Source organism: Harpia harpyja, chromosome 3 (assembly GCF_026419915.1).
Source record: "Harpia harpyja isolate bHarHar1 chromosome 3, bHarHar1 primary haplotype, whole genome shotgun sequence".
Classification (NCBI taxonomy): Eukaryota; Metazoa; Chordata; class Aves; order Accipitriformes; family Accipitridae; genus Harpia; species Harpia harpyja.
Window position 1 is genome coordinate 57131217 of NC_068942.1, and position 12796 is coordinate 57144012.

The 12796-nt window shown below is 44.4% G+C and overlaps 1 protein-coding gene across 6 annotated transcripts in view; it reads left to right on the plus strand.

Annotated features, from left to right (window-relative positions):
* Positions 1-167: 167 nt before the first annotated feature.
* Positions 168-12796, plus strand: part of TTLL5 (tubulin tyrosine ligase like 5) — a 147618-nt gene continuing 134989 nt past the window's right edge. For 3 of the 6 annotated variants that reach the window (XM_052782768.1, XM_052782771.1, XM_052782772.1), the window contains exons 1-7: positions 382-641; positions 859-1023; positions 6867-6976; positions 8884-8966; positions 9793-9899; positions 10428-10585; positions 11146-11228. In XM_052782768.1, the coding sequence (XP_052638728.1) occupies positions 947-1023; positions 6867-6976; positions 8884-8966; positions 9793-9899; positions 10428-10585; positions 11146-11228 (618 nt within the window). In that variant the 5' untranslated portion in view covers positions 382-641; positions 859-946. Of the gene's footprint in view, positions 281-381; positions 642-858; positions 1024-6866; positions 6977-8883; positions 8967-9792; positions 9900-10427; positions 10586-11145; positions 11229-12796 lie in introns of those variants that run through there. The other 3 variants (XM_052782769.1, XM_052782770.1, XM_052782773.1) reach the window with 3 other exon arrangements.

The following is a 12796-nucleotide window of genomic DNA, read 5'->3' on the forward strand; positions in this document are numbered from 1 at the left end:
TCGAATCCCTCACCACCCGGGAGGTGGTCCCGCCCCTCCTTGGCCCCGCCCGCCATGCGGGAGGAGGTGGGGGGGACGGCGGTGGGCGGAGAAAAGACCGGGCGAGCGGCCGGACCCTTGCGCCTGCGCACTGGGGCAGGCGGAGGGCGCCTGCGCATTGGGGACGAGGCGGGGCCATCGCCCGTCGGTTGTTGTAGTAACGGGGAAGCGGCGGGAGGGGCCGCGGCTGCCGGGCCGCTGTGTCCGCCCGCCTCTGCTCGCTCCGGCGATGCGGGAGCAGGTATGGGGAGCAGAGGGCTGAGGGGGCGGTTGACTGGCGGCCCCAGGGCGGCAGTCGCGGCCCCTCTGGCGCTCCCCGCCGCTCCCCGCCGCTCTTGCCTCTCCTGGGGCTGCCGCAGGCCGCCGGGCCCGGTCACCGCGGGGTAGGCCGGGCCCTAGCGGCCCCTCCGCTCGCCGCCGGGCCGGAGGGCTGTTCCCGGGCTGGCGGAGGTGTTACAGTGTCCGGCTGACCCCGGGCGGCGGGGGAGTCTCGGCGCCGGGGAGAAGCAGGCGTTTCCCGCTGGGCCGGGCCTGGCCAGCCTGGTGCGGTTCCGCGGCCGGAGGCGAGGCGGGGCAGGGCAGGGCAGGGACGCGCTTCAGCGGTAAGCGCCTGAATGACTCTCACGGGCAGGTGGGGAATAATCTGCTGGAAGGTGATGCTTCTTCCTACACTGCCCTGGCTAGGAGGTGATTTACAGCCTGTAACAAGCTTGTTGATAGTCCTGTGAGAAATATGTATTGACAGGAGGTGGGAGTTAAGTTACTTCATCTCTCTTGCTGTCCTCAGCTATGCATTCATGCTTTTAATCCTTATTGCAGGTAACTGCTCTTGCAAGATTCCTTGAATCTGCAGGAAGGAGTGTCAGAGGCTGCTGAGACTTGGGCTGTATGAAAACTCCCAGAGGAAATGCCAGTTGGGATGGCTCGAGATCTGGAGGAAACTGGCTCATCCTCAGAGGAGGAGGAAGAAGATATTGGGCTGGAGTAAGTAGGAAAAACTGTCTTAACTCTTTCTATCTCCCTGTGCTTCCTGCAGGATTTGTAGTAATCTGAAAAGACAATTGCATTCCTTACCCTCCTCCTACCTATAAAGTAGAAGATGGTTAGTTTGGGCCTCAAGCCTGTGGGCAGGCTGCCTACATTTGTAGCCTAAAAGACCACCATATTCATCAGGGTTGGAGGTGCAGCTCTTCATTGGCTACTCTAAAGTCCATAATTTCATTAATCTCTTCCTGTCATGTTCCTAAGGTGGGAACTTTCTTGATGATGATTAAGGAAATTAATGTGCTTTTTTGTTTGTTTGTTCAGTTTTTTGTTTTAGTTTTTACTTTGCTGCAGAGAATGGAAATCTACTGTACAGTAGACTGATATGCAATGTTTTATGTCCTTTCTAAAAACTGTCTTGTAAGAACTCAACTTCTAGAGTTTTTATTACTTGTTAATGTATGTTTGTTCCGTCTTTTTTTAGTAACTTCTTTTATCTTTGCGTGTGAAGGAGTTGCTCCCTTATTCTTTCCCAGAGTGGAACCCGTTTTCTGTTTCAGCTGGACCTACTTTAACATGTCCTGTCTGTTTTCTTTTGGGTGCATATTGTGACTGAGTGCCCAGTTGCAAACTGCAGTGGCTTTAAGGCATTTAGAGGAATGTTGCTTCATACCAAGTAGTTGGCTCAGACTTGCCAGACCATCATGGATGGAAAGGTCCAGAACTGCCTTCACCTCGAATGTAATTGTAATAGTGTGTTGGCATCAAGTGACCAAGGGTCATGCTGGGAATGAATGACTGTCACCTGGAGGATTGAACCTTACTGCAAATCCTCAGGACAGGCTTAACATAAACTCCCTGTTGCCTCAGCTCATTTCCCACTTGTATAAGGCTCTGGCCTGTAGTATAAATTCTGGAAGCTTCTCGGGTTCCTTCCAGCTAATTACACCCTAGTAGTTGATTTTCTTTTTTTTAAATTTTTTTTATCTTTAGAGGTGGTGGAAGCAGATGGGAGTGCTGTGAAGTTAATTTGTCTGGGTGATAATGGTAATAAGTTGGTAAGAGGACCAAGGCTACACTTAAGAGTACTTGCTTGTTCTAGCGTCAGAAAAGTGCCCTTTTATCTCTGTTCCTGTGTTGTAAGTGTAGGAGGTGTTTGTCTTCTGTAGTTTCTCCAAACCTTTGGCAGACAATCATCTTGCCTATAGACATTCTGTAGACAAATGCTTCTGTGTATCTCTGCCAGTCTTTATATTTCTTCTCATTTGTGTAGAGATGTGCCTGTCAAACCCCTCAGTCTCTGTTTTCTGTTAACTTTTTTGTGGTTCCATTTCCTTGCACAGTGAGTAATAAGTAGTCTGGGTTTTATTTGCTTAGGGAGGTTGGCAGGTTTTCCTTCTGTGATCTTAGGATTTTATATAACGGATCTTAATTTTTTTGTGTGTGTGTGTCCTTAATTCTTCTGAGGAGATGATAGTTCCCAATGTAGTTATGTTGTTCTGGACAGAACTGATCACTGCATCTCGGAACCTGTAGCTTGAGTAGCTGGCTGGGGGCATCGTTGTTGAATTCTGGGCTTGCATTCCACTGCATCTGGCAGAAATTAAAAAGGAAGAACACACAAGTTCATCTGTTGTGTTGAGCCAAGCCTGTTCTAGTCTCTCAAACTTTGTATGAGTGCCTTTTTGTGCACTTTGGAGTCCAGGATTACAACCAGGCAGTATGCACTGATTTGCAGTTCTTAAATTGGAGACTGGAACATGCATTGTAAGGTCTAGTTGTGTGGATACCAGCAATTACAGTTTATCCTGAATTATAGATCCCGTTTTCAGGCTATAAATACAGAGAACTGTAGCTGTGAAAATTCATGGGGTTTCTCCCAAATTACACTCAGTAAAATAAATACAAATTAAGCAGAACTCTGACTTAGACTGGCAAGACCAAATCAAAAAGGTGATGATCTGGAAGATTCCCTTTATGGCTGAGTACCAAGGCTGCCTAGCCTGTGCATGTGAGTCAGCACAGGCAGGGAGCAGGAACAACCACAAAACCATGGCTGAAAGAGTAAATTTATTTTCCTTACCTTGCTGACCAGGGTATCCCTGAAGCAGCACTGGGGCATCAGCACACAAGCAGGAGGACGTGGGCACCATGGTACTTGGTCCTTGCTTGAGGATTGCCAAACCTGCTGTTTGTGCCTGTTCTTCAGGGATTTGCATGGTGTAGTTTACCACTGTGCTTTGATCTTTCCCACAGCAGGGCAGGAGTCTCGAGCATGTTCGATAAGGTGCCTCTAAGTCTATCACAGGCCTATGTTATCTGAACACAGATGTTCCACTTGTCAAACACACAAGGATAGACAACAATTAGAATGATACATGTATTTTTCTACACCCCAGCTGCAAGTCACTCGAGTATGTTTATAATCCTCCTTGCCAATCTTCCGTTACTTTCCCACATTCCTACCCGTCACTCAAGGGACCACTTCTGCTGGGGCTGGCAAAAGCTGGAGGTGTTAATTTGGGCTTATGGGGTGTAGGGCAGGGTAATTTAGAGGCACATAATAAACACATACAGAAAAAGGAATAAACATGTCCCTGTCAGGGAATTAAACCACTCAGCCAGCCACGTACCACCAGTAGATTGTTTCACTTGATGCATTAAGTCCTGGAGATGTTGAATGTCATCCTCTATGCTGGCTGATTCATCAGTTATGTTGAAGTAACGTGTGCCTTCAAAACTGGAGCAGTGTTTATGGTGTTGAAGAAGGAGATAGTCTACCGCCAATTGATTTTGTAATGTTCCTTGGCATATAGCCGTTATGTACTCAGAAAAAATAGCTATGAGGAACATTAATATTAAAAACACTTAGCATAGTATAATTCTGTAATACAGCTACTGGGGTTGGCATGCCAATGAAATACGCTGTCAAGAGATCTGCAGCTGTTAATCTTTCTTCAATACAAAAGGCAGATGAGTTAGTTACAGTAGAGACCAACCAAATCCAAGTATTTACATGTTGATCTCACAAAAACATATCCAGGGTATGTGTTTGTCGTACAAGACTAGAAAGCACGACGAGCCAACCTGTGATAAGGGAGGAAGACAGGAGCGTCGTTTCCTTCCGGTAATACATATGCCATTGCTTCAGCTCCTTCAGCTAATATTGCTCTGGGTTTGATAACCTGATGTGGGGTAATTTCCCACACAGATTGAAGAGCTATGGCTTGTGCTTTTTCAGATTGAACTTCAATTTGATGTTGGGTTCGTGAACCCAACAACACTGTTCCAGTGTTATCTCCTCTAGATAAGGCATGGGTATTCATTGAAGATACCTGAAGAACTTGAGAATCTGCTATCAACAAAGGATGTAAAATAAAAGAAGTTGGGGTATGGAACCATACGGCATTCTCAGGGGTTATTATATGAACCTTCACATCTAGACTAATAGGTTCCAGTCCTACCACACAATCTGTTGGTGTAAACAATTCCATTTCCCCTGCAGTTAATATTTTGGGAGAGAACGAGTTGTTCTAATGCTTCAGTTGTGCTTTGTTGATTAGCATATTTGGTGGGTTTAGCAAAAAACAGTCCTGACACTGTATCCACAGCAGTGGATACATATTGCCACCCCCTTGGCAGGGGACCCATGTAATCAACCTGTCAGGTGTTCAAGGCCCACTGACCCTGTTTTTATCTTTCCCCATGGCCTATATAATGTCCTTAAATGTAGCTGCGTACAAATAGTACAGTTCTGTGCACATGCTTTATAAATACGTAACGGCTATCAAAAAGAAAGCATTAGTAAAATCTGTCACCACCTTCCAGGGTTGTAAACTTTTGCTGATTTTTTTTTTTTCTATAAAAGTGATCATGTCTGGTACCATAGCTGCAAGTGGGGGGTGACTTTATTCAATTCTCTATAATCTATAGTCATTCTCCAAGTGCCATCTTGTTTTTGGATAGGCCAAATAGGATTCGGCAATTTTGGAGGACTTGCCAAACCTTCATCTCTGCTGTTTTGGCATTTGCCAGGTAGTGCGTTGCCTTTAGGTGGCAGACAGGTATGGAGGGTGGGCATGGAGTTGGTGGTGGGGTCAGGAGCAATTGGCTTTTTTGTGTAGACGCTAACTTTTGCCATCGGCGAAACACTTCTGATGATGTGATCCCATCTATTTCTGATTGTGGGATACCAGCTTGTACAAGATCGTTCCACATTTGTTTCCTTGTCACCTGTGATGTAACTGCTTTTGGTTTTGCTGGCTTTCCTTTATCTGCCACCTGCACAGATGGTCCTGAAGTTACAGTCCCAATTTCCCTCAAGGTATTTTCTAGGGTGCCTACATTACCAGTAACATTTGTGACTGCTGGTATAATCAAGGGTTTTAGTGAGGCAGGCACTGCTTTCAAAAGCTGCATTTTGATACTTCTCCATTACTGCTACTCTGTCCAGATTGAATCCCATAATCGATGCGTGAGCCATTGCTGTTCTCAAAATGTTCCTAGGCACATCAGAGTAAGATGATAGGCAGTACAACAAGCAGTGAAAGCAAAAAGCAGCCAGTAATGAGCACTAAACTCTAACATACAGGAAGGCAAGCAAGCCCCGTGGCAAGCACAGAAGCTTGCTGATTAATAGCTAAACAGCAATAACAACTATAAATTTCATCTAGCACATTCCAGTCAAATCTGTTGTTATCTTGAACCCTTCGTGCCCCACGCTGGGTGCCAAAAAGGACTGTCATGGTTTAACCCCAGCTGGCAACTAAGCACCACAGCCACTTGCTCACTCCCGCCGCCCCTGTTTATTAGTAATACGCTCTATGAACCATTCTACAGTACCTTGCAACCCACGGCACTGCTCTGCTTGAGTAGTAATTACTTCTTGTGCGATCGACTTTGCATCTTGTAAAGTCCTGACTTCCTTTTCCAATTCTCTCATTTTGCTCTGTAATGCAACAACTTCACAGTCAAGAGCTCTAAGACCAGTAACTATCCCAATCTCCCTGCTAACTTGCAAAAAGAATCTGATGCCACTTTCCATGGCAATCTGCATGTAGCTTTTTCAGTTGTCTGGGAGGTAACCACATCCCCCTCATCTGTTTCACGCCATGCTTCTGGAGGAGCCCATGTAGCCATAAAAGTGGCCACGGGGGTCCAGTGCTCAGAACTGGGCCACCCTGGAATATGGCCAGTCACCATTGTGGCCTCCCCAGTCCTCAACTTTTTTTTGCCAGCCATGGCATGCTTGTTCCTGGATCCTGCCGACTATGCCACGTGTGTGTGAGTCAGCACAGGCAGGGCGTAGGAACAACCACAAAACCATGGCTGAAATGCAAAGAGTAAATTTATTTTTGTTACCTCACCAACCAGGGCATCCTTGAAGCAGCCCTGGGGCATCAGCACACAAGCAGAGACGCAGGCACTGTGGAGCTCGATCCTTGCTCGAGGATCGCTGAACCAGCTGTTTGTGCCTGTTCTTCAGGGATTTGCCTGGTGTAGTTTACCACTGTGCTTTGATCCTTCCTACAGCAGGGCAGGAGTCTCGAGCATGTTCGATAGGGTGCCTCTAAGTCTATCACAGGCCTATGTTATCTGAACACAGATGTTCCACTTGTCAAACACACAAGGATAGACAACAATTAGAATGATACATGTATTTTTCTACACCCCAGCTGCAAGTCACTCGAGTATGTTTATAATCCTCCTTGCTAATCTTCCGTTATTTTCCCACAGTGTGTTTGCCTGTGTCCTGTCTAGGTGGGCAAGCATGGACAAGTATGGAGAATTGCTGTGTGTATGAGGCTCAGCAGTTGCTTATACTGACTGTCTTGCCATTTCAGGGGTCATCCATGTATCAAGTGGACCGGTGGCGGCTGCAGGCGGATCCCTGTCTTGGTGTTTCATGCTGAAGCCATTCTGACCAACGACAGCTACCTCCGCCTAATTGGAGGTGGGTGCAACTATGTGCAAGCTTTTGGCCTGAAGGCATGAGGTGGAAGTCTCTTACCTGGGTGTTCCCTTCTCTTTGTGGTGGGGAAGAGGACATGGTAGGAAGGAAATTGCAATCTTCTCTTGTGTCTGAGTACTGAGATGTTTAGAAACGCTTGATTGGTTGGTGAATGTTTATCGCATCTTTGGGTTGTGACAAGTGTCTGTATTTGTCCCTCCACTGGGTCCTGATGTATTTTGAGTTGGAACTGTCTGCTTGCAAATTCAACTTGGAGATCATGCTGGAACTTATGACCAGAATATAAATTCATTGCTCTGTAGCTAAGAACTTAAAATCAATCATTGCAGTGAGTTTTGAGAGGGTTTCACTGGGAAATAAAGCAGCCAACCCCACAGCGGTAAGAACAGTAGCAAGCTGTAGTAACAAATCTCTGCGTCTACAGCCTCACAGCTGTGAGTAAGGCCATAAGCAAAATGATTGCTGCTCTGGCAGCGCTTGAGTTGGGAGACCAAACCTGTCTAGTGTCAAATAAGGGAAAGCCCCTAAATAAGAGGCAGAGTTGTTATAAACAGTCACTCTGGATTGCGAGAGTACTTGTGGGTGTGTGTAGCTGGGAGCTCGTTCTGGATATGCTGAGTTGGAGAAAAGCTAAAATCTACTCAGCTTCTTTTTGTGAAGATGCTGACACTTCTTTCTTCTCTTGCTTCTCCTTTTCTTAGGTAATTGGTGCCCTCATCTCTAATATCCTATCCAAGCAGAAATGCTTCTGGCTTATTGGGGTAGGGGGTAGAGAAGGTGATTTGTGTGTGGAAACTCCTGATCCTTTTCATGTGAGTTAAAAACATACTTGAATGATGGCAGAAGCTGATGGTAATTGTATCCTAACTGGATATCCTCTTCTGCATTTTCTCAGGAGGTGGAGGCTTTTCGTGGTTTAACAAGTCTACTGCTGAATAGTGCAACTTACTGAATTTCCTTGAGCTTTGTCTGGTCCCAGATTATGATACCTCTTACTCTTTTCTTTAGTCTTATTTTTATTGGTAGAACATATTTCCTGAGGTTTAATCTAATCTTCATCTTTCTATTCGTAGTTTGAACCAATTTGTAAAGTGCCTTTTCCAAGTGATTCTGTATGCTAGCATTGCAATTTCTGCCTCTACGTCTTTGAACTCTTTTATGGATTGCCACATCCTTTTGTATGACAAATGGCCTCTAGTCTTGCTGCTTGCTTTCTGTTTATCTTATACTTCCAGTGCTGCTTACTGCTTTTGTTTTTATGACTTTCTACTTGGATAGTGATTTTCTCTTTTTTTTTTTTCTTTGTCCTATTTACTTTATTTCCTACTATTTTTTGCAGTCATTTACTGGAAGATCAGTACAGGTGGATGAGATGTGAACAAAAATTCAGTGTTTTATTTTGGGTTTTCAAGATCTAAGTGATCATATAAGGTAGCCATGTTAATGAGGGGCATATGGCATGATTACTTTTAGCTAGGAGTACTGATATTGAATAGAGAAGAAAGACCTGAAATCATGTTTGGAGTGTTATAAAGCAGGCTATATAAAGAGCTGTTTAAAAAAAAATAAAATCTGGGCATTTGTCAGCATGTCCTGTGTTTTATTTTGATACGATAGGGTTTAGTGATGCAGCAATATTATACGTAAGGATTGATGTAAGTCAGTTCAATGCCGTCATTGGAGTTAATGCCCCAAGAGATGGACAGGCACTTCCTACCACCCTTTGCCTGTTACATGCTGCTAGCGTGTGGATGCTCCACTGTGGATTAAGTGCAGCTGTACTGTGCTGAGTCCTATGGTGCTTTTCTCTCTTCTTTGGTAGCATAGGTAACTTTGGTTTATTCTTCTAGGTGAAGACTCTAATATCATGTCTCTTCCCTTCTTAACAGAGCGCTACCACTTGTCCTATAAGATTGTGCGAACAGACAGCCGTCTGGTTCGAAGCATTCTGACTGCCCATGGATTCCATGAGGTGAGTGCAATGAACTTCTGATCTGATTATGTGCTGGGCTGGGAGGTGGTGATGACGATGATTATGTTTTGGGGTTTTTATTGTATTATGTTTTGTGGTTTGTGGTGTGGTTCCCCCCCCCCCCCCCCCCCGCAGGGTTAGAACCAGGAAGTTGCTGTGGACCCCCTTGAGGTTTGTTTTTTTTACATACTCTGCCAGTCACACAGGAAATATGTCATGGTTTTGCTCTCTGAGGAGTACCCTTTAGCCCTAAGGCTGCAAAATTGGGGAAAAAGGGATGCTGAAGTTGGGTCATGTGTTTTTTCTCTTCTCGCTTTTAAAGCATCATCTCACACCCTTGGGAAGATCTAAAGGATTTAATCTCTCAGCCTTTTCAAGCTCACAGAAGCATTGATGTAGTGTTTCATGTTTCTCTTCTAGCACTTGTCTTGCTCTAAGGAATATCCTATATGCAGCTAATGACAGTTTGAGAGAAGTGTGTGTATGGTGGATTTTCTTCTGAATAACACCAAGTTCAGGAATTGGTCTCACAAGTTTCCTGAAGAAATCTAAAATGCTTTACAAGTTGGGTTTAAACAGTCTATAAAAAGAACAAAACCACAAGTTTCTTTAGAAAAGTATGACATGGTTATTTCCCAGCACTACTGTACAGTAGCTTAGGACAGGAGTCTGGCTAGAGTTGCCCTAATATTAGAGATGGATAGAGGAGATTGTCTTAAACTAGAATTGCTTTGGTCTCATAGACATAAGGTCTGTAGGACAAGTGGTGGTGCTTTTCATTAGTTCTGTGTTTTTATGTGTGTGGTGTTTTTATGTTGCTTTCTAGGTGCACCCTAATAGCAGCAATTATAATCTCATGTGGACAGGATCACACTTGAAGCCCTACTTGTTGCGTTCCCTTACAGATATTCAGAAAGTCAATCATTTCCCTAGGTAAGGCCTTGGTATCATGTTTTGCTGAACATCTTTGTGATGGTTTGCAAAAATCTGAATGTATATAGCTCTAAAAAAAATAGAATATACATGATTCTATGAAGTCTCAAGACACTGGGCCTGTGCCACATGCTGTCTTCATTCTAAAGGGTCTTTGGGGAGATAGTTTGTGACTTGAAGTGCTTGTCTGTAGCCCAGATACTGGATTTTTAAATTTTTTTTTTCTTATTTGGTGGTATAAGTAAAGTATTTGGGGCTTTGAGTTCTTAGTTACAGACATAGTCATATGTCATCTGCTAAAGTTTATAAACAACATTATAACAGTTTGCTGTGCTTCAGTCTGTCTTGGGAATTGCAGGAGGTGCTACAGATGAGGATGGATATTAATATGGCCATAGGACAGAGACAGTAAAACTGAAGAGTAGTTGCAGGTTAGGGTTTAGACATCTGATAGGGCTAGAGATGCTTTAGTAACTAGGATGAAGGGTTGCTGTAATGTGGGTTTTTTTTATGTGGGGAAAAAAATAGATACAGCATCTTGTTTTGGGACTTCAGGTCATATGAACTCACACGGAAGGACAGACTATACAAGAACGTCAGTCGTATGCAGCTGGCCCATGGATTCAAGACATTCCATATCTTACCTCAGACCTTTATCCTGCCAACAGAGTACCAGGACTTCTGCAGTAAGTGAATGGCTGATGATGCCCAACCTGAAGCAAAATAACTGGGTAGGGGGAAGGGAATTACTTCTAATATCCCAGCCTGTTGATCATGCCAGTGGTTGAGGCAGCAAAATTAGAGGAAGCTGGAAAGACAGTGGAAAAGGCCCACATGATTTCTTTATGTAATTTCTACTCTGCTGTGTACTCCATGCCTGCGTAAGTCCCTAAGAAGCTGATGTGGGCTTAAGGCTTCAGAATTGAGGTTTTTTTGTGCACAGTGTTGTTGATGATCAACTCCACAAATTCCCTGGCTAATATCTGGGAGTACTGAAGACAGAAGTGTCAAAAGGAGGCATAGTGCAGAGAAATGAATCTACCGGAGCAGCAGGAGGTGCTTCAGGAGGGGCCGTAATAATTGCAGTGAGTCCCAAAGGGTAAAATAGGACATCAAAAAAGTAGACTTTGATCTCCTCATGGAGTTCTCTAAAGCTTTTACTGTGGGCAACATTCTTGATTCTTGCTCCTCTGTAAAAAAGCAAAATGGAAGATCTTTCAGACTTGTGCTGTTTTCTTTTAACCAGATACCTATTCTAAGGACAGAGGCCCATGGATAGTGAAGCCCGTGGCCTCTTCCAGGGGTCGAGGTGTCTACCTGATAAACAATGTAAGTGTTCAGCAAAAGGACTGCTCTTCAGTAACACTGTCTGCAAAACTATGCCAGCTTCTGGGCACGGGGCGTGGAAACATCTAACCAGACGCTGGCCCTGCTCTGGATTTCAACCATACATTGGTGAGCAGTTCAACAGTCCTGAGCAGCTGTCAAAGCCTGCCCGGGCATATGCTGCGTAACCAAAAGCAATCTATTTCTTTGTATGCTCTGCTTATCTTGCAACCTACTTTCAAGTCTTAGCTTATTAGGAGCAAGTTCATGCTCCCTGAGATGGTTTGGGAAGCTGTGCTGCTTCACTGTCTCCTTGTGGCTGACAGTAGGTTGGCCTTGGGAGGATTCCCAGAACTCTCCTTAGTTGTTTCCTTGTGCAATCTAAACAGTTCTCAAACAGTCCCTCTGTCTCCCTCTTCCCCCTGGAAAAGACCAATTAAAATGAAACTTTACGTGATACAGTAAGATCAATCTTAGAACTGTGTTATCTAAATGCCAGTGTGCCCTTACTGAGGTGTAATGGGGATAGTTCTTTGAATTCAATGTGCTGGCTATAGTGTCTTTTGCCCTTTTTGGGCTTTGCAGGGAGTTAGGTTGTCATAGGTAACAAATACATCTGGGCAGGAGCCAAACATATGAGGGGATTCCAATAAATATTCTCAGCAGCACAACTGACTGGTGAGTCATTTTGTTTTCACTCACTCAAACCCCTTTAGCCTCCCCTGCACTGAAGGGGTCATGTTGCCTCATCTGTTCTCTACTTGGATCATTTCCCATAAAATAAGGGAGCAATTCGCCAAGTGTATGAGGTAAGTATTTCCAGAGCTGCACTCAGCTTTTTTCTTTGCTTGAAAGAGAGAAACGAGCTCAGGCTTATATGGCAGTTGGCCCTGAACTGGGGAGAAGACCCTTCTGGGACCAATCTCCCTTTGTGTATATCTGTTCCAGAAACACTTCAGCTAGTTTGGCCCAAAGACTTCAGTTTCTTTCAGTCTGGTGCCATTAAGGGAGTGTTTTCTAGAATCTCATCACAAGCGTGTTTAAAAACAACAATAAAAAAACCCCAACAAAACAACAAACCTTTGAATTTCTCTGATTCATAATAAAACAGGCTGTCACTTTTGTGTGATGTGCTGAGGGAAGTTGAGCTTGTTCCCTCACATTGTATATGTGCACTCTATATGCCTAGGCTTCCTGTTCATGGTGCTGGTGCTGTGGCTGAATACATGCAAAATTGAATAAAGCCAGGATGACAGGGTTCTCTTGGCTCTTTTGCAAACTGAAGGCAAGAACATATTTTGCAAGAAACTGTTTGTATGAGTAGTTAAAACTGGTTACAAGAGGGAGGGTTGTGTACAACAAAAAGTAAAAGCTTTTTCAGCAGATCCTGTGACTTTGCAATCTGTATTTGTCATAGATACAGCTTTCTGTTCTGAGCTATGAGTGTAGTGTCTTCCTGGTACAGTAGCCCCTGCTGTGAACTGAACCTCGGTAGAAGGTATTTACTTATGTAGGCAAGAAGGTTGGATACCAGCCCAGGATCTAGCTATAAAGATCACAAGTTGAGGAGT